This window comes from Aythya ferina (genome assembly GCF_964211825.1).
Source record: "Aythya ferina genome assembly, chromosome: 2".
NCBI classification, from domain to species: Eukaryota; Metazoa; Chordata; class Aves; order Anseriformes; family Anatidae; genus Aythya; species Aythya ferina.
Genome location: NC_140297.1, coordinates 44,518,311 through 44,545,409, shown reverse-complemented (window position 1 = coordinate 44,545,409; position 27,099 = coordinate 44,518,311). Strand labels below are relative to the sequence as shown.

Below are 27,099 nucleotides of genomic sequence, written 5' to 3'. Positions count from 1 at the left end.
ATGACCTAAAAACTAATTAATTTGAAACACTGTAATGATGGGTTGAGTCTCCATGCTTTAAAGTCTACATCTAAATGTCAGCATCCGTTTCTTCCATATGTTTTCTTGTGTGCAGTTTGTTGAGAAGATGTATTTTCTTCGTGTTGAATGGAGAAACGGTAGAAGTCTGAGATCTCTTGTAGTCAAAAAGCAAATTATTGTTACTGTCATAACATTGAAGAGGGAAAATATTAAGATGAAGGTTGTAAGACCTTCAAGTATATTACCAAATACATCAGTATATTTAACAATATATGAGTACGAGCATATGCTTCTAAAAATGTATGCTCCAAAGTCGTTATGTGCCTAATGTTGCTTATTTAAGCCAAAATTGGGCATCTGCTTGCTCAAGCACTTTATGTTGTCTTGAGCTATTTATAAGCTGTGGAAATTGAGTTCAAGCACATGGTTGATAATGAATGGCTAAAGCTAAGGAAGAAAAGCCTAAGAAATGATGCAAATTGAGATTAAAATTGAGAATAATCACTGTGTTCAAGCACCTGGAGATTTTGAGTTACACTAGATTTCAAAGTGATTAAATCCACCTACTCTGAAACTCAAGCTTCAGATTAATTTGAAAGGCATATCACTCATAACCAATTCACAAGTGATTTTTCTTTCATCCTTGCCCATTTTGGAAGCGCTCGCTTCCAAGGAATTTGTCCACTGTGTCCGTTCCCACCTATACCACTTTACATGCCCTGGAAGAAACTTGGTTCTGTAACACCATGACTGTCCTCAATTGCTTCTGTGGAAACATCCTTTTTTACTCTTAGGAGGAATGGGGGACAGAGAAACAAGAGAATTTACCAGTCTTTGGTAACTTTGGTAACTACGGTGTTTCGGACAGTGTGCTGTGCATCAGTAGCAAGTGGTGGTCCTCACAAGTCAACGAAACCTTTCTGAAACTTTTTGGGGCTTTGCGTCATGTCAGTAGTCTACCTGCTTTCCAAACAACGGGTGCTGTGCCGCCTGTGCTGCTTCGTCTGTTTTTTATTTTTGATTTTTTTAAAGATACTTGGATATAGAAAAAATGCAAAGTATCGCTTTGTTTCTAATGCTTACCACACGATGGCAATGTTAGCTCTTCACTACTATATTCCTGAGGCTTACCCCAACCAGACAACTGCTGCCCTTCAGTGAGGGAACGCTGCCAAACAGAGGTGATGGCACAAATATTTCAAAACAATGGGTTTGCTTTATCTGTATCTTAATTTTGCATTCCTAGTTGACTAAGAAGTAGTTTGCCCATCAGGATATACTTCTTTCATTTACGTCGTGGAGCTGAATGTAAAGAAACAGGATCTGCTGTTCAGAAACAGCTGAAGGTGAAGTCCTGGTGTTTAATTTCTTACCTGATTTCACACGGAGCATGTATGGGACTTACTGGGAGCAGAGGGGAATATGCTCTGCTCCAGTTTCCTCCTGAGATCAGCAGGTAAATTTTCCTGAACTGATATCAACAGCAGGAAAAAACAGTATTAATCTTTTTTTTTTTTCCCTGCAAAGTCTGGGCAATGTGAGCAATGATAGGAGCAGGACTGGGCCCCTTGGCATAACCTACAGCTAAAAGGTGTAAAACCTACTGCTGCTTCCATGAACCAGCCGCGGTTCTGGGCTGAGTGATTTGCTGGTTATGCAGATATCTTCAAAGACAAAACCAAAACAAATCTATATTTAAGTGCTCTTGTTTTTTGTCTAAACACTTCTCTTGATCCCGTGCTTGGCATCTGAATGTATTTTGGTTTTATTAGAGATGAAATGCACTGGGAAGAGGGATCTCTGGATTTACTGAACCTCCTTTTCAAGTGCTGGTGTCCAAACTGACCTCCGGTCAAGGTTTGCTTAGGCACATTGACCATTACATTTTCAAATTATTTGATCTTGTAATTACCTATAGCTTAATCTTTGTATTGAAAAATTGGGGGCATCCTGCTGAAACTTTGGGGACATTTTGTCTTGTTCTGGGAGTGCTGCTTCATGCGTGTGGCAAGGAGAGGCCTGGCCTGCTGGTGGTGGCCCTCCTGCTCGTGCTGGGCCCCACACAGCTGGTGGGGGTTGTATGGGCAGCTCTCATCGGGGGCTCTGCTCTGATGGAAAGGTGGATTTTTTTTTGAAAAGTAGCAGTGTTCATATTTAAACAGCACAAAAAGAGAGCAGCTTTCAGATCAGCTGGAGATTTACCTACAGAGACACCCAGCGGGAGGGCACAACTTCTGAGTGCTTTTCACAATAACTCAGCAGCCGAGACTTCCTAGAGCCACTGTTTGAACCTCGTGTTTACAAAAGCCATCAAATAAAAGAAGCAATGGGAAAAAAAAAAAAAAAAAAAAAAAAAAAAAAAGAGCTTGCTATCTGTATTACTGCATGAAGGTGATCTAAAGAAAGGATGGGAAATAGGCTTGTGGGCTTCTTCCTTTCCTTCCCCCTTCTCTTCCTCCCTGGAGCCCCTGAATAACTTTAAATGATTATTTTTTTCCTTTAGTTGTTTATCTTTTATTTTTACTGCTTATCTCATTCACATTGCACATGTGAGCCTTAGCTCATCCTGCAAGTCTCTGTGGGTAATGAAAAAAATCTGAGAGTTTATGGCATAATGAAGCAAATTAAGCCTGACTAGCTGAAAGTGGCATCGTTTTTGCTCTGCTTGCTTGGAGCATTTTTCAAGGCCCAGAGGGAGGCTGGCAAGCTGCTGCTCTTTGCAGGGCATGCAGATCCTCGTCCCAAATGGGAGCAGGCCACCTCGGCTCCCCACCACCTGAACGTGACCTTGGAGGGGAAAATGTGTTTGCTCAGAGGCAGTGTCTGCCATCTGCTAACAACACCACGCTTCTGCTTTAGTGGGGAGCAGGTATCTGGCCCCGAGGGTGCTGGAGGGAGACGCTGTGAAAGGAGTGGACATGAGTTTGGGCCTTCCTTTTCCAGCTCCACAGCACCTACCACAGCAGGAATAAGGGTGCTAGAGGATGCCCCCCTGTCCATCACCTTCAGTATCTCCTTTAGACTCATTTGGGGCTCATTTTGACTCAAAGCCTGCAAAGAGCCTGGCTCCAGGGCTGTTTTGAGTGATTAGGAGAGCAGCGCTGATACATAATAAAGAGGGAGGAGAAATGCTCCCTCTCAACGAGTGGGGTAAAAAAAATTTCCTCACAGACCTCAGAGGCAACCTGTCCTGAAGTATGGGACAAGCCTGAGAGAAACATGACACAGAAAGCACCATGGGCAAACCTCAGCTGGGTCTGCTCCTATCTCCTTCCCTGGGGGAGCCAAAAAGCTTTTGGCCAAAAGGCCAAAACCCCCAAGCCTTCCCTCTTCAATATCCCACCCTCCTGCCCTACATTTCCCTATAGTGGTTCAGCAGAGGCTCCCAGCCAGCTCCCTCTGGTCTATCCGGAAGCTTCCAGAACTTCATGCCTCTGATTATCAGAAACTTTCTAATTACCAGCCTAAATTTATTCATGACCGATTTACAACCAGGAAGCTCCGCTCCCTGCTTCTGCCACCGCAGGGCTGTCAAGAAAGATTCATGAGCCCATATGTCGGCCAGGCCCTGTGTTCAGCAGGCGTGAGGACGAAGTGCCGCTGCGGTGCCGGGTGTCTGTCTCCCCGTGTTCATGTGTAAGCTTCCTTCCATCCCAGCCCACCCTCGCAGCAACAGAGCACAGCACAGAGGTATGTAAATGGCCAATATAGCCTCTTTGTGGACCCAATTCAAGCATATGCCAGTAAGTTCCTTCCAGGAAAAGAAACAGATTGCTTCTGTCTCATTTTCTCTCTTTCTTCTCTCACCCCCCAGAAAACAGCAGCGTGTCCATATCCCCTGGGGGAGGTGCGAGCAGGCATCTGTGGCCCCAGAGAGCTCAAGGACTGCACGTTGATCCCGAGGAATCCCACAGGCATCGTGTGTGGGGCAGCTCAGGTTATTAAGCCACGGGGATGGTTTCCAGTGATAAGGTGCTAGTGAAGCAGCTTGGTCCTGGACACGGCCTCCGCACACCCGCTTGCCCACCTGAGAAATCAAAAAATGGAAAGAAAACCCTAATTCAATTGAAGCATTACTGTGCCTGTCCCGCGAAAGCAAGGCCACGGTCTGCAAAGTGATGCAGAGTTCCCATCCCTCACCTAAAACGCAAACTGGAGGAATGAGCAATCACCTCTGGAGGCCCATTTACCAGAAGATACAGGAGAGAGCAGGGGGAAAAGGAGAAATCTGAAGGCTTTCTGAGCAGCTCATTTCTAATCAGTGGCTGATAGGCAGTGATTTATATTGGGTAGAGCTTGGGCCTCAGAAATCCATTCAAACTTCTCCAGGGGAAGGAGGAGGGAGCGGGAATCAGATCGAAATTTCCAAGTGCTGAAGTCGAAGCATCTGTTTGCAGGCTCTGTGGCCTTATCCCGGCAGTTTGGCCACTGATCCCTGAAGTCTGCCTCCTGCAGCAGCCATCCGTGCCTCTTTCTGACGGCGAATTCCTCAGATGTCAGGCGTGCATTTTAAAGGGTTATTTGTGAGGAGAAGCAAGCTGGAGAGAGGAGCCGGAGCGCCTGGCCTGTCAGTCAAGGCGCACAGTGCTGTTGCACCAACAGGAGTCATTTTGACAGAAAATTGCATATCAATTGGCTCACTTCAGAATTACCAGAAGGAGAGGAAAGCAGAAGCCTCAGAAATGGGAGAAACTCCTCCCACCCGAGGCTGGCACAGAGATGCTCAACGTGCAGCCTTTGGACCTAACCTTCCATCCGTGTATTTGCTTAGGGAGAGTTTTGAGGGGCAACAAAAGGTGCTGGGAGACACGAAAAGGGGAAAATAAATGCACTCAACGTGCCAAGGGTGTGTGGGGGAGCTGGGACTGGTAGAAGCCCGTGCTGGGCAGAGCATCACGCTGCAATCCTTTCTTGCACCTAGCACACAGTCCTGGGCAATGTCACCGCAGGGCTGTGCGTGGTCAGCAGGCTAGAGGGGCTTGGGGACACAGGAGCCACCTCCCACCGCTACTGAAAGGCAGCAGCTCAACGCTGTTAAAAACCACAGAAAGGCATTTTTTGGGGCACCCATCAGCAGACCTGGGGCTCCCTTTCCCAGCTGCAGTGGAGCAGGACCAACAAGGTCCCTGGGGCTCTGCCTGTCCCCTGCTTGTCCCAGAGCAGGAGCTCAGGAGGAGCACGTGTCATTCCAGCCTCCTTTACCTCTGCCTCCCGGATCGAACTCGCCCTCTGTATTTAAAAAAAAAAAAGAAAAAGGCAGTAAGAAGGGCTTTTATTGTGAAAAAGAGACTCTTCAAATGCCTGCTCCCCCCTTCCCAGCCTCAGGGAGGTGGGTCTGGGCTGCTGCAGAGTTGGAAAACTGGCGGCCAAAGTTGGCCGGGCGTCCGCCCGCCGGGAGCGGGGAGCCCACGCGGAGGCTGCCCCGAGCCCCAAGGGACACGGGGGTGACAGTGCCTCGGGGAGAGGAGCCGCGTGGATTGGACTTTTTAAAAAACCTTTCATTTATTTTATTTATTTTTCTCTCTTTTTTTTTTTTTTTTTAATTTTTATTTCCATTTTATGGTTTGCGATGTTCTGGTTTTCTATGGAAGCGCTGCCAGGAGCTGGTGCCCAGCCCGGGAGGTGACCGCGTGCCGCCTCTGCTGCACGTGAGGAGCAGGACATCGGCTGCTGCTGGGAGCCATGGTATGATTTTGGGGTTTTCCTCCTTGAGATGGTGCTGGGAAGGGATGCTGGGTCTATGGGATGTGTTGCAAGGCCATCCCCCAGTTGCCTCCATGGGACAAGTCCAGAGGGATCCCTTGTGGGGCTGGAGCATGCAGGCAAGACTCCAGCATGGATCTGTCCTTAGTAACACTAGGGATGGGCAAAGCGAATGGTTAACAATCAAGGGAGTGTATTTAATTATCTCAAAGCAGTTAATTAAAAAGCTGAGGAAGCGAGCAGTGCCTTACCCACCTCTGCTCTGCCACCCCTGCAAAAACCCGTGTCGGGCAGCGGCTGCAGATGCATGTGCTGGGCGAGACAGGAGGTGCTGCTGCCAAAAACTGTTCTGGTGTCACCCACACATGTCACTGAAATGCCTTTAAGTCACGGGAGCATGGCTGGGGGTGCTCAGGGGGCTGGTGCACGCTGTGGGGCCAGTGGTGCTGGTGAGCAGCAGGACTCACAGCAGAGCACATGCACGGGCTACTCTGAGTTCCCTGATTAATGATGCCGGTTTCCTACCAGCATCAAAAAGTGTTTTTTTTGGGGGGGTGTTGTTGGGTTTTAAAGCACGGCGAGGCCAGGGCTTGGGGCTGCTCCCCTGTGTCCCCAGCTCCAGCTGAAAACACACCGAATGCCAGCAGCGGGCTGGGGGAAGGCTGCGTGAGGGAAATGCCTCCTCGCTTCTGGCTCCAAAATCTGCCGGTGAGTAATTTCCAGCTACTCTGCCGCTCTCCCAGTACGAGGCAGCACACATAAGAGGGGCTGACGGCGCTTTATTAATGCTCTCGCAGAGATGCCAAATGCCATAATTACCCCTCCAAAGGCTCAGTAACCCCGTGGCTGCTTGCCTTCCCCAAAGGCAAAGCCCCTCCGGAGCCGGGCTGCGATCATTCACCCGGTGGGGTCGGCTGGGAGAAGGAAGAGCAGGATGCAGAAGGCAAAGACAGGCAGGGAGCAGATTCCTTTCCCTTTTTATTTTTATTTTTTCCCTGACTAGGAACTAAAGGAACGGGTTAAACCTAGGGAAACGGTTACCTTCCTGAAGCTGAGGATGGGCACGAATGAACAATTCTGTTTTCAATAAAGCCAAGGGGATGAATGGCCCCGCTGTCCCTCCCCTCCCGGCCGCAGCTGTGGAATCCCACAAATGCGTTCCTCCGCTCTTCAGGAAGAAAAAAAAAAAACCCTTAGAGCAAGAGAGGGGAGACTGAGCCAGCCGACTTGTCCATCCTCCACCAAAAAGCGTCCAAGGGAATCTGGAGCCAGTTGTGCAAAGCCCCCGCAGGGCACTGAGCACGTGTGCCTCTTCTCCGGGGCTGGTGCGCCAGCTCAACATGAAGACTGGAAATAAATGGATCAAAACCCACCCCCCCAAGTCATATATAGGACAAATGTAACCCCCAATAAAAGGAATAAGACCAGATCAGGTGCCAAAAATGTGTAAGAGAGTTTTAGTGGTTCTTCAGGCACTCATCAACAGGATCGGTAAGCTCATCAAGAGCAAGAAGGGAATAAAACCTGATTTTATTTAAATGTATTCATCCCCGTGTAGCCCAGAACACGCTGCAAAATAAGATGTCACTTCCCAGCACCTTTGCTCTTTGCTGCTGCGATGCAGGAGGCAGCACAACCCTGCTGGAGATGCAGGGCTGAAGCTGGTGAGCGGCTCAGGAGTACACAGGGAGAAGCTCTTAGGGTGGGGGACATTGTGAGGAAGGGGACTTGAGAGGAACCCCCGGGCTCCTCGCTGCTGTCACTGTCCTGGCTTTGGGCATCCTGTGGAAATTGTTAGGGTGAGCAGAAAAGCAGCCGTGTCCTTTGCTGCGGCTGCAAGCGAGCTGCTGAGGAGCAGGACTTCTGATTCCTGAAGAAGGTGGGGAAGAAAAAAATCACGTTGTTTTCCAGCAGAAGGAAGCCAGGCGTGCAGAGGCTGTGCGTGTGAGGGGTTAGCAGCGAAGGACCCCGGCATGTGGTCTGCAGGCTGCTGCCCTCCTCCGGAGCATCCTCCGCGCAGTCCCCGCGGCACAAAGGCAGCACTGTTGGAAGGGAGCGGGCGCGCAGATGTTGCACGAGGGGATGGAGCAGAGCACAGCAAGTTTCAAAGCCCCATCCCGGGCAATTTAGCTTTGTCGTGTTCAGGTTTGGTTTGGACACGCTCGTGGGAAGAGCTGAGTGGGCCAGATTGGGGGGCTCTGCGGGACAGACCCAGCACCACCTGGCAGCAGGTCTGGCTTCTGGGGGTTTTTCAAGCAATTTTTATTAAAATTGGTCACGGTGGGCTGCGTTGCCTGCTGTCCACTCGGTTCTGTGTTTATCTGGCAGGCTCCAGAGGAGAGCAGGGATGGATCCCGCTTTCAAAGGCCACGTATTTCTATGGCATCTTCTTGAGTTTGAGGGCTGTTCCTCACATTCCTGGATAATGAAGTTTCGGGTTTGTTTTTCTTTTCTTCCACGCTTGACAAAGCCAGTTCGATGCACTTTGTGAAGCAATTGGAAACAGGCTCCTCTGCTTCAAATTCCGCCAAGCTTCGAGCGCCCCGGGAACAAAGTGTCGGGGATAAAATCCTCTGAGCCACACTTAGAAAATCTCACCCCCGAGTGGCCAGGCCATGCCCCCGGGAGCCCGGGCTGTGCTGTATGTCCATCTGAGGAGTGAGCAAATGTATTGTTTACTCCTTGGCATCCTGGCCGTACCTCTCTGAAGTGTTTTTTATGGGTTTTTCTTCAGCTTGCCTGCTGGGAAATGTACCTAATTTCTAGAGAAGACGTGCTGTACTGTCAGTTTGTCAAGCTGGCAAAGCAGAGCGGTATGTATGGTTTTCATTTCAGGCTGAATTGAAGCCATAGCTTAAAGTGCAGCATTTTTTTTACAGCCTAGACTCGGAGAAAGTCTCTTTGGAAAAGGATTTACCCTGGGTTTATAAATACAGCGCCATTTCTGCAGTGTTATATCATCTAGATTATTATTAAGTTTGTAATATTGACTGCCAGAAATAACGTAGAGGCTGTACTTGCACTTTTTTTCCCCCTTATTATTGTCGATGTGGCAGTGAAATCCAGGCTCCCCGAGCCGAGCAGGGAAAGGGCTGCGGTGGCCCTGGTCCAGGAGCAGGATTCAGCCCCGGCTGTAACCAAACCGAGCCTGCCCACAGAGGGGACAAAGTGGTTCCAGGCACTGAGGATGCTTCAACCACTCGCCCTGCAAACCACCTTGACGTAAAAAATAAATAAATTGTAATTGTTCCCATCCGCTTGGCTCCCTGTGGCCAGCGTTGCTCTCCAGCTGTGGATTAAAAAGGGGTTTTCCCTCTGTGTTCGCCATGCTCCCCGTGTGGCTCTTGTTTGCTCCCCCAAGGGTGTGAGTTCTGCTAATTAAAGCCAGTCTCGGCTGCTGTGCCTGGACAAGTGCTTTCCGCACCATTACAATAAGGGGAAGAGTTCCCAAGTGTGTTCATGAATGTTGGCAGCAGAGCTCGAGGTCTGGTTTCAGGGACCCAAAAAGCTGCAGAGGTGTTGTTATTTGGGTTGCTTTGGGCAGGGCTCTGAAAAACACTCGGATGGGTGTGAGATTTCTGGGCAGCCCCTCTATTTTTGCCATGCGGGTCTAACAAAGACCTGGAGCTGCACAGGAGGAGGCTGGCACAAGCTGAGTGTGAGCGAAGCGTTCCTCCCAGCAGCTCCATTTTGCTGTGCTGTGCTGTATTTCTGGGAGAGAAACAATTAAATGAGAGCTATAAAGCTAAATCACTCCAAATGCACCATCACAGGCTCTTGGAAGCTGCTTTAAATCTGCTCAGTCCTTGAGACCTTGAAGGAAAACCCACTTGGGCCCTCACAGGTTTTCGGATAGTGCTCGATCAGCTGATGAGGTGCAGATGAAACATTTCTCCTGGCACAGGCTGCCCAGAGAAGCTGTGGATGCCCCATCCCTGGAGGTGCTCAAGGCCAGGCTGGAAGGGGCTTTGGGCAGCCTGGGCTGGTGGGAGGTGTCCCTGCCCATGGTAGTTGGTTGGAGTTGGGTGATCTTTAAGGCTCCTTCCAACCCAAACCGTCCCGTGATTCTCATGAGCTGCCTTCTGGAAGTCACTCTGGCCGCTGGCTCTCACCCCCAGAGTGTTTGAGCTCTTGCTTTTTCAAGCTTTTCCTCTTACAAACAATTCCTTATCCCTTCCTTGGCAATACACCATCCCGCTATGTCCGCTGTGGACGTGCTTGTGCTTCCAAAATAAATAATGGCAAAGCGAAGAGGAACAAGGCCCTGTTCCCTGCTCGTTGTCCTGAGCCTCATCGCCGAATTGCTTGGAAATGTCTCTGTAAAGCACGAGAGCGGTGCTGGGCTGGAAAGCTTATAAAGAGACTATAAAATACGTTGGCCACCAGGCAGGTCACAGCCAGTGAGGTGGTCTTTGAGCAGAACCAGCGCTGTGATGCCAGGGAGGGCTTTAGGGCAAAGCAGACACGTTGGCCAACGTGTCTGTGACACCAGTGACACTCTCCTTTCTCCTTTCTGACCCACAGGCCCAGCGACCCTGGCGAAGGACGGGGCTGAAGCACCCTCCCCTGCTGGCCCTGGGGATCCTGCTGGCCCTGGCCCTGCTGGCGCTCACCCACCTGCCCCTGCCACCACCCGGGGACCACAGCCAGGCCCGGTCCCTTCGCATGGCACCAGCACCCATATCACCATCCCCACCCCCTCGGCCTCGGCAGGACACAGCCACCACCCTGTGTGGGGACAAGCCGTCCTCCCGGGGGACAAGGAGGCGTCATGGGGACAGCCGGCGGCTGTGGGAGCTGGGCACCCGTTCCCCTTCGCTTTGTGTGGAGCGGCCGTGTTGGCGGCACGGCCCCCAGCATGGGGACAGGCTGCGTTTTGGTGGGACGGCCCCGCCGTGGCTCTCTGATGATGACATCCAGAAGATGAAGCTGCTGGCCCAGGGGCAGGTGGTCTCCAAAACCCGTGTGCCGGCCCACGGGCAGGTCCTGCGTGTCCGCCTGCACGCCGAAGGGGACCCCCAGCCCCCCAGTCCTGGGGGGGACTGCAGGGATGGGCGCTGTGGGCTCATCAAGCGCCCTGGGGACCTCTACGAGGTGGTGGCTTTCCACCTAGACAGGGTCTTGGGGCTGAACAGGAGCCTGCCCGCTGTGGCCCGCCGCTTCTCCAGCCCCATCCTGCCCTACAGCTACACCAATGGTGCTACAAGGCCCATCATCTGGTGGGCACCCGATGTCCAGCACCTGGAGGACACCAACAACGACCAGAACTCCTGCGCCATGGGGTGGCTGCAGTACCAGGAGATGCTGAGGACTCACGGCAAGGCCCCGGTGGTGGCGGGGACACCCTGCAAGAGCATCCAGCACGGCGAGTGGGGCCGCCTGGCGCTCTTCGACTTCCTCCTGCAGGTAGGGTTGAGGTGAGGGAGGCTGCCTGGCATGCCTGGTGGGACGCAGCATCCTCCTGTGCACACTTCTGTCATCTCTCTCTCTTCTGTGAGTTGTGTAGGCTGTGTTGTCCAGGGAGAACATGCCAAAATGTGAGTCAAAAATTACTGATTTTTGCTGCTGGAGTAACTTTTGCACCCAGAAGGGACATCTCGGTGATTGCATTTAGCTGGATCATTGGTGAAAATCAGAGAAGCCTGAGGAGCTGAAGCTTCATCTGTATCATTCAAAACCTCTTTGCTGGCTGAAGATTTTCAAGTCTGGTGGGTGATCCATGGCACTACCAAGTGCCTCAGGACCTCGATCCAGCCTCCAGGCTGGTGAAGCTCAGCTGCAAGTTGGGGTGGGAGGAGGCTGGAGCTTCTCTTGCTGTAGATGCTGAAGAGACGAGTGAATGCAAAGGGTTCAATTTTTCTGCTCAGCCCTCAACATTTCAAGAATTCCTCAACTTTCAAGCCCAGGCAAAGTTTCTCTGACAAAAGAAAAATAAATAAATAAAAATCCCTGCCACCAGGCAACTTTCCTTCATCTCCTCAGCACAGGGTGAAGGCAGCATCTCCTGCACCAGCCCCGTGGCTTTGATGCAGTCACTCCAGAGACGTGCTGCTGGTGTGGGGAGTCTTCATCCCTACCCCTCTGTGTGGTAGTGTTTTCCTCCTCCTCCTCCTCAGGGTTAACAGGCTGATCTGTCTGGAAAACCATAGCCTGCTGCTGCAAGGGATTACCGCAGCGTAACAGGCAGTTATCATTTATTAGGGAGTAATCTTGAGGAGGAAAAAGGGGTTTCTGTGGAAAAAAAAAAAGGAAAAAAAATAAAAAAAAGAAAAAAAAAGAAAAAGAAAAAAGAAAAAAAAAAAAAGAAAAAAAAACTGTTTATGTACCTCAGGGCTGCAAGTTTCATTATTAGACAAGGGGAAACTACCTGAAATGACAATTTTATATATATAAATACATATACTTAAAAAAAAAAGGAGGAAGAAAAAAATACTATTGAAATGTGTGTTCTCATTACTCTTTCTGTTTTTTTGGCATGGCCTGGCCATTAATCTTTATAACCTCAGACTATGGCTGGCAAAGGAGACGCAGTCATGGTTGGGCTTGGAAATATTTTAGATGAAACAGCCAAACAAATGAGAAGATTAACCAGTCCCTTTCCCTCCCCCAGGCCAAAATACCATTGAATGCAATGGAAAAGCTGCATCTCCAGGAGAAAAAAAGCATCCAGTTTTAAGGAGACTTTCCTGCAGAGGGCCAAAACAGAGGAGTAATAAATCAAGGAGCAATCCACTGGCTTTTTCTCAATAACTCAGTGGGATCCTCCCATGTGGAAAAATCACATAAAGAGGCATGAAGCCAGCAGGATACTGTAGTAATGAAATAATGTCTCTAGCATCCTGCAGCATGCACTGAGGAGAGTGGGAAGCCGCAAACTTTGAGCCTTCCCGTGCAGCCCTGAGCCAGGCATTGAGATCTTCATCAGCTTCTTCTAAAGGGTTTTAAAATTTGGCTTCTTCTGCATTATTCACGCCTTACATCACACACACACAGTGTTTGCAAGTAGGAGAGTTTCAGGCTGCTGGCTATCCCCTACAACCTATGTTCACCTGAGTCCCATAGGTCTGAGGTGTCAGGAGACAGAGATGTCTCCTTTACCATGGGTAAAACGCAGAGCCCTGTTGAAAGGGAGCAGCTACTGGCTTCATCCCGTGCCTTAAAAAGAGCCCAAACCACCAGCACACTCAGGCTTCACCCCTGCAGCAGCATCCCTGTCTCCTTCTGAGGTTGTCCCATCCTTCCTGGGAGCTGCTTGGTCTGGAAATTGGCTCAACTCCCCCAAAATGAAGGCTGTGAGGGTGGCTGCCCCCCTCCCTTGTTCAAGCATTTCAGCACACGGACACTTTCCTGTTTGCTTTCTCTCTGTGTTTCAGAGCCTTTTTTGCTGACAGCTGGGGAATGCAGAAGCTGAGGACTTCACCCAGGCGCTGTGGTGATGGCCACAGGCATTTTTGGGGCTGCTCTGCAAGCCCAGGAGTCTCACACGTGGCTCTCCCCAGCCCCCTTCCTTCTCTTTTCCGTGACGCGAGAGTTAGTCAGGCTCTTTGGCGCCCTTCTTGAGAGCTTCAGCAATCACAGACTACCCCTGATGAATGCTTTCCCATCAACAACACACAGAAAGACCAAAAAAAGGAAACTTCTGGTGTTTCATCACCTATTTGACCCCCAGATGACTTTGCAGGCTCAGGCCTTCAGGATGTAGCAGTCCTTGCAGGCCCAACTTCTTCCAGAGGACAGTCACCCCCAGCTTAAATGCTTAAAAGCATTTTATTTTCCTCTGAGCAAGAAAAGCTCCATGTGAGGATCCCCAGGACCTGCCCACCCCAGCTGTCTGCCCCAGCTGAGGACCCCAAAATATCTCCCACAGGTTCACGACCGCCTGGACCGATACTGCTGCGGGTTCGAGCCCGACCCCTCGGAGCCCTGCGTGGAGGAGATGCTCCACGAGAAGTGCCGAAACCCAGCCGAGCTGCTCCTGGTGCACATCCTGGTACGTCCCCAGCCCTTGTGACCCTTTCCCCTGCCCCATGTCCCAGGGACATGGTCAAAAATTAAGGTTTCTGGGAAGTGCTGGCTGCTTCTGAGGCTCTCGGGGTTACTCAGTACCCCAAACACCCAGTCTAAAGCACCGGGCTGGTGACTGCCCATGGTATCTGAGCTGCTCCTTCCCGTCCCCACCGGCAGGTCCGGAGCAGCGCCCCGTCCCAGCTCGTGTTCATCGACAACGCTGGCCGGCTGCAGCAGCCGGAGGCAAAGCTCAACTTCAGGCTCCTGCAGGGCATAGACAGGTAAGGCAGGCAAGGCGCACACTCCTGGTGGGACATCCCTCCCCTCCTGCAGAGCCTTCGGTGATCTCTGCACACCCGCTGGGTGTTGCAGCGAGATGAAGCCTGACAGGGAGAAGACCCATCTGTTTTCACGTGTCCTGGTGAAGCGGGTGGGGGTGGCTGATGACAGTCTCCATCCTGAATCTGTTTCAGCTTCCCGGAGGCGGCCGTGGCCGTGCTGAGGTCGGGCTGCTTGGGCCGCCGGCTGCTGGAGTCGCTGTACGTGGACCGGGAGCTGTGGGACAGCCAGGGAGGCGCCGAGGGGCTGAGACCTCTGCTGCGGACCCTGGAGAGAAGGGGGCAGGTCCTGCTGCGGTACCTCCAGCAGCACAACCTGACGGCGAGGGGCACGCCACGCTGAACCCCGTGGTGGTGGCTGGGTCTCTCATGTCCTCAGTTTTTGTGATGTGGGAGCTGCGGGTGGGTTCTTGCTGCTCCAAAAGGTGTTTTTCTTTTTTTTTTTTTTTTTAATTTAACCGCCCCCATTGGTGGGATGTCTTGGAAAAGGAGAAGGGATTGTAGGAAAGATAAGGAGACCTTCTCCAGAGACATCCCATGAATGTTTGAGAAAGGCACTAAGCAAGGCTTATCATGCAACGATCACAACATGGGATTTTCATCAGATGTCCATCAGATTTTGGGTGCCTTCACTCCCCTCTCCTCCACAGCACCTTTGAAAACTGCAGTTTTGACCAATTGAAATGACGGAGAGCCTGGGAAGGGTTAGCCAAACAGTGAGAGGCACCTCTCAAGGCTGAGGGAAGTCACTGACAATCTTTCCGTGCTTTGCATCGGGCTTTTTTTGATGATGCCTTCATCATTCCCAAAATATTAAAAGCAGAGAGTCTGGAGCGGTGTGGGGAAAAGCAGAGGAGACCTTCCTAACAAGTCACCAGAGCTGAGCTCTGTCTTCCCCAAGGAAGAGGTGACACGTGCCTGATGTCTGCATGAAGCTTTCTCTAAGGTTAGCAGAAAAAAAAAAAATAAAAATCCTTTAACAAACATGCAGGGTTACCTCAGCAGAAGGCAACTGGGTGCAAAATGCATTCTGTGAGTGCTGACACCCCCAGCAGCCAGGCAGTGAGAGCGCACAGCAGCATCCTGGCTAAATTGGGCCTCAGGAGTCAGGGCAGAGAGCAAAACGAGCAGGAGGACACATGGGTGCCTGCAGAGAGGCAGGGAAGCGGGCTCCTGTGCTGTCCCCGAGCCATCCATCTCGGCCGTCTGTCAGTTTTAGAGCCTGCGAGGGGGTACTTCCACAGCCACGCTGATAAGTGCAAGCAATTACCTTTCCCTCTTGCTTAAGAGAAGATGAAGTGAGGCTGGAGTGACATTAATCAGCCAGTGTGAGTGCTCTCCGAAAGCATCGGCACACGACATCGTGTGTGCCTCAGCATCCGGAGCACCGGCAGCATCTTGCTGCACTCCTGCCCTTGAGGTGATAAAGGAAACCCTTCACCCCATCCCATCTCCTCCAAGAAACCCCACCGAAGCCCAACTCACGGGGATTCATTATCAAGAGGTGACCTTAGCCTGTGAACTTGGAGAATGAAACGAATCATCCTGGGTCCAAAATAACTCAGCCGTGCCTGGACACTGCCTTATGTGAGTAAATGAGAATAATAATATAACACAACGAAACCCAGAAAATAGTTTGCTGGCTGAACACATGTGGGAGCCTCTGTAAACCCTTATGCGCGTGAATAAAAATCACTCCTGAATTAACAAAGAGTCATGTATGGATAAATGGGAGAAGCAAAAGCCATGATCTTGCTCAGATTGATCATTAGTTTCCTCTAATTATTATTTTTTTCCCCACGTGTATTTATGCATGTAGAAAGCAGAACGCACAGGCCCTGAGATGTGGCCGCAGTGGTTCAGAGAAACCCCTGGGGACTGCTCCAGCCCCATCAGCCTTCACCAGCATCAGGTCCCGTTCACTCCAGCTACGAACACGGTGTGTTTCCTATTATATTTATGCTCTTATATCAGGATAAGGCACCTTCCCTGGGCTTGTAGGGCCTAAATTGCAGGAGGCTCCCACGGGGGCGACTGGAGCAACCCCTGGTCAAAACCAGGCACCTGCCTGTCTTCAGCCAGGGGAGCTGGGAAGGGGAACAGCCTTCGGGGCATGCCCGTGCGCTTGCTGGCACCTTGACGGGATGGAGGAGAGCAGCAGCAAGGAGGTAGGACCACGGGGAAAGCACTGCTGAAACCATAAGACACCAACACCTTCACCTTTGCCCCACGCAGATCCTGCAAAGCACCCACTGAAGACGATGAAGGCCCTGCTCATGCAAAGGCAAACCCAGATGGAAGGGAGCCACAAGCCCTGGAAGCCCAGCCCCACACAAATTTATTGTTAAATCACTGGATATAAAACTAATCTGCCTTTTAGAAAGCAATTTATTTCTGCTTTAGGTACTTGCTTAAATATTTATGTGGAAAACGAAAAAAAAAAATCCTCTCCGACGTAGGAATATCATCGTGGCAACGGCCTTTAAGATTAATGGGAGTAAATTAGCCTGACGCTTTGTTTGCATCCAGCAAAGAAACAGATAAACTCCCCCCCGTGATGGATTTTCTTCATTAGTGGGGAGAACGCCTAAGGTGCTGCTTTTGACATTGTTTCCTTCAAATGGTTAGACAAACAGTTCATCAAAAGAGTGTAAAATTGTCGGGAAATGAAGCAGATTAATGGTCGGTGGAGGGAAGATCGTGGAATTTATGGGGTAAGTAGCAGCATCGCCGGAGCTTATTAGATGAGCAACGTGTGCCTGCAAGCGCAACCCCAGGGCTGCAGCGGCGCGCGGCAGATTTACAGCTCACGGAGATAAAACGAGGCTGAAACAACGAGGCAGTGCTCGGCTCCTTCCCGAGCTGGTGCTCAGGTGAAATATCCCCATAAAACACCGTGCCGACTCGCAACCCAGCCTGCCCCCGCTGAGCTCACAGGTGCAGCAGTCAAAATTCATTTCCACGTCTAAATGCCCAGCACAAGATGCCCTGCCCAGAGAGGAGCTTTTCCCAAAGTGGGTGCTCTGCTCCGGCAGGAAAAGGCTCTGCCTCCAATTGCTTCCCCAGCAATTACCTCTGGAATGATAATTAGCTGTCAGATGGGGCCGACAGGGGAAAGGAAACCATGAGCCAGCCCCTTCCCCGTGGTGGCTCCCAGCCAGACCTCACAGGCATGTGCTCAGCTCTTCAAGCTCCAAAGAGGGGCTTTGGGTGTACGGATGCCTATGAAAGTCCAATTTACATGGTGCCACAAACCCCAGCCTCCACGTTTTTTTTCTCCAGCAGGTGGCATTGGCTCGACAGGGCTCCGAATACAGAATTGGGATCATCTAGGTTGGAGAAGACCTTCACGATCACACCGTGTTAGCTGGAGCTGCCGAGCGTTCCCCTTCCTCCCCAAAAATGCCAGCTGCCCTTCTGCGTGTTGGAAGTGATGGAGGCCACCAGGAGCCCTTCGGGGCCAGCTCCCTCCAGCACATGGGCTGGGAGGCAGGGAAGGGAAGTCAAACCTTTCTCTAAACCCGTGAGCTTATCCCCTGCTCCCCCTTTGAAGAACAATTTTGCTCCATGGTGCCATGGTTTGTTGGTGGCATCTCCCCCACAGCGCTTCCCCAGCCTTGTATCTGCTCCCTGCTCCAGCAGGCAAGGGAATACATCTCCCAGTCCTGCTTTTGGGGCAGATTTTGCTCCATTTGGTTCTTTTTTTTTGGCTGTATCCACTGTGGATACAGTGGCACAGGCTTCGCTGCGAGTATTTACGCAGGTGTTGGGCTTTAATTGACCATCCTGGCTGCATCGCACAAGTCCCAGGGCTGATTATATATATAAACAAATGAATTTTTTATTGCTTTGACCTCTTCTGGAGACAGAGGAAGATGAAAGCCAAGGATGTGGACATCAGCTGTCTCTTTTCCCTCTCTGCTTCCACCGAAGCCCAGCACAACATGGTAAAGGAGCTGCTCAGAAGCTGGCTGTCACACCAGGCTGGTGGCCCCTGTGGTAATGCTGTTAGGGGCTGGGGTGCGACTAAACGGAGGGGTTTGGTGGTAAGGGAGCAAAGGGAGATGCTGCCACAGCGCGTGAGGCTGCTTCAGAGGCAGCCCGAAGGAACATTTTCGCTGTGATTCTCCGGCTCTGGCACGATCTGTGTCAAAATCTAATAAAATGTGGATGTTCCCGAACAAACAGCTTTTAAGACTTCAGAGACCCGGGCTCACAGCAGCTGAGAGAGAGTACAGCTGTTATTTCTCGGTCTTAAGCAGCAGCATTAGTCATTACCTCCAGCTGGGCTCCAATAATTGCCTCCATAAAACCGGTGGTTTCACAACAACCCAGTACAGATGATGGGCTGCTGCCCAAAGCTGGGGGCTTGCTGTGCATGATCCCATGGGGATGGCCAGCCCCTGCCCGTGCACGGGCCTCCACAACACCTTTTTGGTGCCAACGTGAGATGCAGCCTCCCTCATCAGCCACCACTGGGCTGGAAAATTAGGCTGGGGGGAGAAATGTGAGGTCAAATCAACCTGCGTGGACTGCTGTGGCCACCAGCCCCATGCACACCTCACCAGAGCCCCCCAGAAATGTTGGCGCTGCCGTACACTTTGCGCTCGAAGAAGCCTTTTGGTAGTGGTGATGAGGCAATGTTTGTTCTGTTTTCTGCATCCCTAAAAGCAGGATGAGGGCATCAGCAAGTCCTGCTGCTTCGTCTTCCTCTGGAGGGAAGAGATGGAAGCAGTGGAAGAGCGCAGTGTCGAGAGCAGGCAGATGATGGGAACAGATGAAGAAGATGAAAACGTGAGGGTAAGGAACTGAGCTTGTCCTTCATGGTCATGGGGCATGCTCAGAGACTAAACCTGCCCCGTCAAAATGTGGTATTTTTAGCACAAGGTGAGAAACCCGAGTTCAGGCCTCTGTTGCAGTCCCTGCAGCCAAAGCCTGGGGTTCCTACAGCCAAAATTACCTGGCTGGGACCACAGGCTGCAAGGCCACCTGGCTGCGGGGCAGGAATATAGGGAATATTTGGGTGTTGGGAGGCAGAGAAATGGGGGGCAGAGGACTGACCTTTGAGCCAGCTGTCTGCTGTGCCTTGTAAATCAGATTTTAATCATCTCGGGGAGACAGCTGTCTGCTGCTGCGGGCTGCTAACCAGGTCTGCAGGAGTTACCCTGCAAAAGGTACATTTGTGGGTTGTCTCGGTGATCAGGGCCCCAGCTCCAACCTTCGGAGACTGAAGTGCAACCTGAGCAGGTGGGTGCAGACCTGGCCCATATCAGCCCCCATGCGACTCCTAAGACAAGCAGCATGTTCCTGACACTAAGACGGGCTGCGGAGGATGCTTTAAAATATGCTGAACTGCTCTAACTGTTCTCATTCTTTCTTCCTTTTTTTTTTTTTTTTCTTAGTCATTATATTTGGAAAAGACATTGCCAGTGTTACTGGGAGACTGGAAGTCTACCTCTTTGTGAGCGGAGAATTGATGATTTGCTAGCTTCTTCCCTCTGTGAGAACGCCACCACTAAATCACATCGCTTTATGAAAAAGGCAATGCCCTCGGAGGACGGGCAAGGCGGCTGATCACAGGCTGCCTGCAGGGAGGCACAGCTCTCTCATCCAGACTTGGTTTCCAAAAATGAAGCTAGTGAGGCCTCTGTGAATGTGGCTGCTAGCTGCATGGCCAGGCTTTGGCCCACATGGACATGCCTGCAGGTACAGTCAGACACAGCCCAGCACTGTCTGCTGGAGGCAAGGAAGGGAACGATGTGTTAGACAGGATCAGTACTGGAAGAAAAAAGACTGAGAAGGTTTTAGCACCTGCAATAATCCATTAATATTTTTAATCTGGTGGCGCTAGAGTTCAAAATGTTGAAAGGGCACAGGAGAATGAAGGTGCATCATGCCAGCATCTCCTGGTGGGCTGCAGAAGCCAACCAGCACCTGCACCAGTGGCTGAGGTGTCCTTAATGTCACACAAAAACTCCTCGCCCACCTCTCTGTGGTGCTGTGGCTGCTGGGCTTATATGGTGCCCTAATTTCTAAGCCAGTTTTGGGGACTCAGCTCTGGCCTTGCGATGTGGCAGGTTTTGGATGAGCTGCTGCCAGCCGCCTGGTTTGGTTAAAACACATGATGGAGGTGGTCTCTGCCACAGCTTCCTGCCACAGCTTCACCAGGCAGATTGAAGAAAATAAAAGCCTGTGAAAAAAAAATAAAAAATTTTATATATATAAATATATATACATTTCCATTAGACCCCTCATCGACCTTCCTTACCTCAGCTCTCCCCCCAAAATCCTACATGCTGGGGGAGCTTGGCCACACCCCACACCAGTAGATGTCCATGGGACTGTCCCCATGGAGAAGTGGTGTCCTCAGCCAGGAGAGGCCACCTAGGGCAGAGCCCCAGCACCCGTGGATGTTGGGAGCCTGTGGGCTCCCAGAAACCAGCAGGATGGAGACTGGGGAGCTACAGGCAAGGCTGGCCTTGTCCAAAAATCCTTGATGGGATCCTTCACCCAATGCCCAGCTTACGAGCACATTCATTTCTCCCTTCATTCTCTGCCTGCAAAGGCAGAGAATTTAAAAATTAAACCCTGCTGGGAAATAAAATAATCGTAGGTCACTTGAGACACAAGTTACAGCTACAACCCAGCACCAGGAGTGTGGAAACAGCCTCGCTACGTATTGTGGGGTTTAAAAGGTAGGAAAATATTTCTCAGCTGAGCGTTCCCCCTCCAGTTTGGCTCCAGCTTTAGGGAGAAATTCCTGCCTTTCCCAGAACAAATAAATTTTAAAACGTAACCAGCCAGAGAGAAGAACTATCTGCTGGATGTCTGATTAATGCTGAATTCCTTCCCTCTGTACAGAGTTCCTCTTTTGAAAGCACTCTGGCTCTTCACAGCTCCTCTCTTTCAGACTTTGCGGAGATGCCTGTGCTGAGGACAAGCAGGGAGTTCAGTTTTCGTGTTGTTTTTAACGTGGCAACGCACGCGAGATACATGCAGTAAAAAGAACAAGGGGAGCTGTTTCCAGCAAACAATTTATTTCTGCTTGTGAATTATCCAGGAGGATAACCACTACATGGTTTTACTACACAGTCAGCTGTCTGTCAGAATTACTGGGCAAACCACGTGAGTGTATTTTGGTGTGTGAGCTGTGCCTCGTGATGCCTGAACCGCCTGCCTCCAGGAGGAACCTGTTCCCACCAGCAGTGGGGACCAAGGTCAGCACACCCATGGGATGTCACAGATGGCTTTGTGCTGCCAAGACCAAATTTTAACCCTAATTTGATGCACCAGATTCCAGCCCACCCCACAGAGCCTGGCCACAGGCTCCCACACCCGTGGATGTGGCTGGGTAATGGGAAAAGGCAGCGAGCCCAGCTGCAGCGCTGCCTTCTGAAGCAGTCCTGACATCGCAGGTGGAGCTGAATTGGAAAATTAATTATCCCCATCAGGAAGCTTCAGAGCTGAGCAATAAATGGATCCCTTTCACAGCCAGCTTCAGCTTTGCCCCTCTGCTGTGAACCTTTGTAAATGAAGCGGTGCTCAGGGAGTGTCACGAGTCTCAGGAGCCCTGCTAGGTCTCAGCCCCAGCAAATCCGCCTGTTCCTGCGCGTGGGGCAGGCGTTGCAAGGCTCTCTGCTTTGGTCTTCTTCCCGGTAAGCAATTGTATTCAAAGGCCTGATTTTTGTTTATCCCTCTGCACCCCACATGGTAATTTACATGAATGCAAAGGGTGTGAAAAAACCATCCAGGCAGAACGGGGAAAAAGAAACAAACAAAAAAAAAGCTGCCTGGTGCTGCAGTTGGATGCTCTGACTACACCTGTTAGCATTTTGGCATCGTCGGCCTGCTCCTGTAACTGTTGCTCTCACCACGTCAGTAATATTTGCATAAGATTAGCGAGATGAGGTGGGACTGGCATTGTGGGGTTCTCTCCACTGAGCAGAGAGTGTTTCCAAAGTCGCTCACCCAGCCCAGAGGGGCATTACCACTGCGTGCGTGTGATTTTCTTTTTTTCTCTCCCCCATCCCAAAATGTGACTGCTCTAAAAGGCAGCCAAGAAAGCAGAGCCAAAAAAACCCTTGCCCAGGATTTTGTGGCTCGGCGTGCGCAGTGCTTACCTAAGCAGCCCTCGTCCGAGTTAATGATGAGGAAGAATCAAGCCGACCGTGAATATGCTCTGCTCTTGCATTTTAGGAGCTGAGCAGGATTTGCCAGGGATATCAGGTGTGCCCGCGCAGGACAAAGCCTCCCAGGGCTGCTGATATTGCAGGTGCATTGCACTGCCTGCGTGAACAGCAAAAACCACACAGTGCTTCCTGAAAGTGCTCTAAATCCCTCATTTTCAAGCCGCAGGAGCCCCTCATCTCAGCTGGAAAACACCTCCAAGGTCACTCACCAAGCCCTACCTGGTCTACCAGGTCCCATCGTGAAACCACGACCCTTGCTGTGGGGTGGGACCCACAGTGTTTGCCTTGGGTAAAACCTCATGGTGCCTGTGCCCATCAACGGACTGGCTCGTGGAGCTGCCAGGATGCCCCATCCAAAATCCTGACTTCTTGAACGTGCTTAAATTTGGTCCTTCCTCCAGGAGGTGATGGCTCATATAGAGGCCACACACACCACAGAGGATGAAGGCAGCTGTTTTTTGGCCAGGATTTCCTTCTGCCTGCACGGGCACACCCAAGCTTTGCAAGGAGCTTTTGGGGAGAAAAGGCTCCCCTGAGGGTCCCACGAAACCTCTGCAATGCAGGTGGGGCCCTGGTGTCAGCCCAACTGATTTCACTGCCTCCCCCTATACTGGGAAAAGGAAAGCAGCCTAAATGAAATGCTATTTAATCAGAAAGCACCCTCCAACCCCTAAGGGATTCTTGAAAACTTTGCTTCAAAACTAGTTTCCAGTGGAAAGCTAGCACTTGAATTTCAATTCTCCCATTAAAATGACGGTCGTCTCCCTCACAGAGCTTTTATTGCGAGGGGGAGAGGGACGGAGGAGAAATTGCCAAAGAAAGCATTTCCCAGAGGAGCAGGCGGGATGTGCAGCTGCAGTGAGCATCCCCTCGGGGCTGTGGCAGACACCCCACTGTCCCCTTTCTCCAAGGAGACAGCATCTCGACGGGGCACCGCTGAGCAGAGGATCTCCTGTGGCCACCTCCTTGCCAAAACGTAGCTGCTGGGAGGTGGGGAGAGCCCGAACACCACACACCTGAGACCCTCCTGCCCAGAAAACACCTCCCAAATGAATCCTGTTTTTTCCCCCTCAGGTAATCTACCATTCATAGCGCTGCTCTGAAACACCATCATAATCCTGGGGGAGAAACGTGAAGGAAGGAAAGAAAAAGACTTCTCACACACTCCTTGCCCTGTCTGACTCTGACGCTTTCATGAGCAGGGAAAAGCATCTTTTGCTGTCTGAAGGGACCAGTGGACAAAATATGCTTGTGAAATACAGATGCAGATGGTAGTCCTGCCTCCTCCTTGCATTAAAACATTAGCTCCTGGATGCTCGCCTGGCCGTGGCTGGAGACGTGATGGTATTTTCCAGGACAGCTCTTGCCCCTGCCCAATGGCCAGCTCAAATTTCCCCTCTTCCAAAGGCAACGCTGGGGACTTGAAAGGAGGGAATAGGAATCAAAAAGCAAGGTAGAAGCGGATATAAATCCACAAAACGAGGCAAGGCAGGGTTAGGATGAGGGCTTGTACGAAGAGCACATCTCCATGCTCAGCTCTGTGGTTGCTCACCCCACGCAGCAGCACTACGTCCTGCCTCCCTCTGCTCCTCTCTGCGGGGCTGAGGAGGGAAATGGTATTGCTGGGCTTGATTAGGCTTTAAAAGCACCACATTTACACACGGCGGGACAAAGCTATGCTTAAAGGTGACGATTGCTGCCATGTTCTTGGGAGAAAACAGGAGGCAGCAGCCAGGCCCGGTCCTGGCAGGCTGGGTCACCTTCGGCTCCACGCTGCAGGCCCCACGAGGGGCTGTGTCGAGGAGGAGGTGACTTATCTCACACAAAGACTATGATGTGCTTCGTACACACGCAGATGGTGCTGCTTCTTGTGCCACCCACAGCACAGATGGACTGTCAGTCATCACACGGAAAGCGGATCCAAGAGCGCTCCCACCCCGAGGCCACCAGGAAGGCACGAAGCGCTCCCGTACCCACCCAGCCTGATGCTGCGCGGGCACCAGAAGCAAAAATATTGTAGCAATAAGCCTGCTATTTATACAGCTCGGCGGATGAGACACGGCGATGAGGCAGAGATGCTGAAGGCACCCTTTTGTGTAACGTTAATTAAATATTGTTGTGCCTATGGGACGCCTCGCACCCAGGCAGGCCCCGCTTCTCTCCTGAAGGTCTCAGTTGGGATCTTTGTAGGGTTCTGCCAGCCACACGCATGGACAGCCCACAGGGGCAGGGGCTGATGCTTACAACAAACCATTTCCTAAATGTCTTTGTCCAGTCTGGGCCCTGTGAGGCAAAAACATCAGGGGGAGCCAGTGCCACTCACAGGCAGCGTGGCAGAAGCCAAAAGCTGAGGAAACCCATTGGGCCAACAAATAACTAACTAAAAGAAATAAAGCAATTAAGAAATATAGCAATATTCTTAAGCAAAAACTGGCCTGAAATAATCTCTGGTTGTTACGGGGGAGAAGCAGCACAGCCTCCCATGAGGTTGGGGGCTGCACCGACGGGAAAGCATCGCTCGCAGGAGAGCAGCACTGGCCCGATAGCAGAGCCATCTGCCTCCTGCCTGGAGCTGAGCCTCTCAAAAAATGCTGCTATTCCTGGGCACTGCTTTTGAGGGCAGGTCGGGGCTCTGTGCGACTGAAAATAACTCCGTCGGTACCCAAAGTCCCGTCCCGCATCCCTGTACGGCCCGCAGCTGCTGCTCCACCACCACACACCTGCAGGCTGGCAAATGCTCCCTTCACTTCTTCATCCTCCTCCTCCTCCTCCTGTGTTGGGAAGAGTCCTCCCGCGGCAGCTGGCTGCTCCCTGCACTCCGGCTAATTAAAATGAGATATGAAATGGCAGCCAGAGGAAATCCTCTTGGCTGATCCATCTCAGTAAGCACACCCAGGGCCGGGCGGCAGCGAGCTGCAGCCCAGCTTGCTATTAGCATCCTGCCCTGCCCCAAGAGGGTTTTGGATGTAATCCCAGCTATTTCTCTTTTTCCTGGACAGCGAGGCCTGACAGCAGCACAGAGCTTAATGCATTTGCTCTGGGAGCATCAACAGTTGATGCAGCGGTAGAAGGTGCAAGTCTCCTGAGCGGCACAGCTGCTCAAAAGGAGCTCCAAAGCTTGCCTGATAAATAAACTCATCGGGAAATACAATAAGCCAGCCCCAGCCCTGTCCTCCTGCACATGTGAGTGATGCATCCCCAGCCCCTGTGCACAAAAAACCTGCATTTGTTATGGGACAGAGCTTTAAGCAATGCCAGGCCAGCATTCCTTTTGATCAGTGCAAGAAACTGTCTGATGCTAGAGTTATGAGCTCACAAACCTGCATACGTGACACCACTGCTCCATGGACGGTTTTGTTGATTAGAACCATTAGGGTAAGGGAAGAAAATAGCTCGCATGGTGTAAGCAATCTGCAAATGTGAGAAAAATTGCACTCATCTGAAACTAATTTTAAGTGAAATGGGATGCTCTACAAATTATGGGCGAAGGATTGCTAAAAAAAAGGCACCGAGAAAGATGGGGAGGAGAGAAACACACAGACCAACAGCCTGCCCATGACGAAAGGTGGCTCCGAGACCATGGGCAGCTCACACACCCGAAGAAAATCACTCCTGAAAACCGATGCAAAATGAATGTTAAATAAATTTCAGGCTGCTTATGGCTTATTGAACACTGGGTTGGCAGGGCACCGACCTTACCAGCCTTGCGGCAGCCAGCAGGGGGATGGCGAGAGGCCCTAGGGCTACGTGCAACTTGAATGAAATATGGGGATGGAGGCTGCTGAAAATCCTGATGTGAGGGGAAAAAAATCATCCAGTGGGAGCCACAGGTCGTGGAAGCTTTCCTACAAGCCCACTCTCTGTCTCCTGTTTATGAAGTTTTTCTCATCTCAGTTCTGATGGCTGCGGTATGTGATGTGCAAGCAAATTGGTACTTCAGGACCCAGCTCAGGCACTTGCTTCCCTTCAGCAAGAAGCCCCTTTTGTCTCAAGAAAACAACAGCTGGAGTATTCATACACCCCTTCAAGATACCAAAGCAAAAAATATTAATGGGCAAGGCTACGATGGCAAAGCAAACAGACTTTGACAGGCTTCAGGATTTTTTTTTTCCCTTTACATCATACACAACGTTTGAAAAGAAAACAAGACATAATGAAAACGAATTCACGGAAGTAACACTAGCCTGAAGGTCCAATGTTGTACCGCGGTGTTTTACTCATTTTTCAGCCCTCCTGCTTCTCGTCTGATTTCTGTAGCAGTGTTTTTCTCTCCCCCTCACTAAAACTCATGCTATAGTCCTGCCCTGAGATGCTCACCTACCAGTCCAGCACTCAGAAAGCAAGCCATTTATCCCACCATGTGAACATCCATCCAGACCCTGGCAGGACAGTAGGAGAAAGCGCTTTTCCTGTTGCTTTAACGTTGGTTATAAACCATGGAGCATGCCAACATCAATCAACAAAATACCTCCACGCTTCTGCCCTTTTTTTTCCTCTTTCCCCCTAGTCCTACACCTCTGACCCAGAGCTTTCATTTGTCACCCAGCCCAGCTCAACTGCACCCACCTAACAGCCCCTACCTGACTCTTCCTCTTCTCCCAGCACCATATCCAGCAAAATCTGTGCCCAAAAAGCTTCCCTTTGGGACTTTGGGATCTCATACTTAGCAAAACACGCACCTATGAGCAGCTATTACCAACAGATTACACTGATCAAAACCAAAGAAGGATTTCTTTTGAGAGGATTTTTATCCGGACAACCTCTCTCACCCACTGCCTCTTCCAGACCAGCCCTTTCATTTCCCAAAGAAACATACATAGCTCACACAATGAAAACAGATA

General features: G+C 51.0%; 2 protein-coding genes across 3 annotated transcripts in view; one reads left to right on the top strand and one right to left on the bottom strand.

Moving 5' to 3' along the window:
* Nucleotides 1–1,184: 1,184 nt before the first annotated feature.
* On the top strand, nucleotides 1,185–15,717 carry GASK1A (golgi associated kinase 1A). The gene is made up of 7 exons (XM_084511696.1): nucleotides 1,185–1,202; nucleotides 1,295–1,367; nucleotides 5,613–5,706; nucleotides 10,249–11,130; nucleotides 13,592–13,714; nucleotides 13,909–14,012; nucleotides 14,205–15,717. The coding sequence occupies exons 3-7, from the start codon at nucleotides 5,704–5,706 to the stop codon at nucleotides 14,410–14,412; spliced, it is 1,320 nt and encodes a 439-aa protein (XP_084367822.1). The 5' UTR covers nucleotides 1,185–1,202; nucleotides 1,295–1,367; nucleotides 5,613–5,703; the 3' UTR covers nucleotides 14,413–15,717.
* Nucleotides 3,471–27,099, bottom strand: part of POMGNT2 (protein O-linked mannose N-acetylglucosaminyltransferase 2 (beta 1,4-)) — a 43,885-nt gene continuing 20,256 nt past the window's right edge. The window contains exon 4 of one of the 2 annotated variants that reach the window (XR_014690492.1): nucleotides 3,471–4,048. The gene's annotated coding sequence lies outside the window, so the exon portion shown is untranslated. Of the gene's footprint in view, nucleotides 4,049–19,871; nucleotides 20,260–27,099 lie in introns of those variants that run through there. The other variant, XR_014690497.1, reaches the window with a different exon arrangement.

Excerpts from the sequence above, each read along its gene's own strand:
- GASK1A (XM_084511696.1), top strand. Across the intron at positions 11,131-13,591 it reads TCTTCGACTTCCTCCTGCAG|GTTCACGACCGCCTGGACCG; the intron begins GTAGGGTTGAGG and ends TATCTCCCACAG. Across the intron at positions 13,715-13,908 it reads TGCTCCTGGTGCACATCCTG|GTCCGGAGCAGCGCCCCGTC; the intron begins GTACGTCCCCAG and ends CCCCACCGGCAG.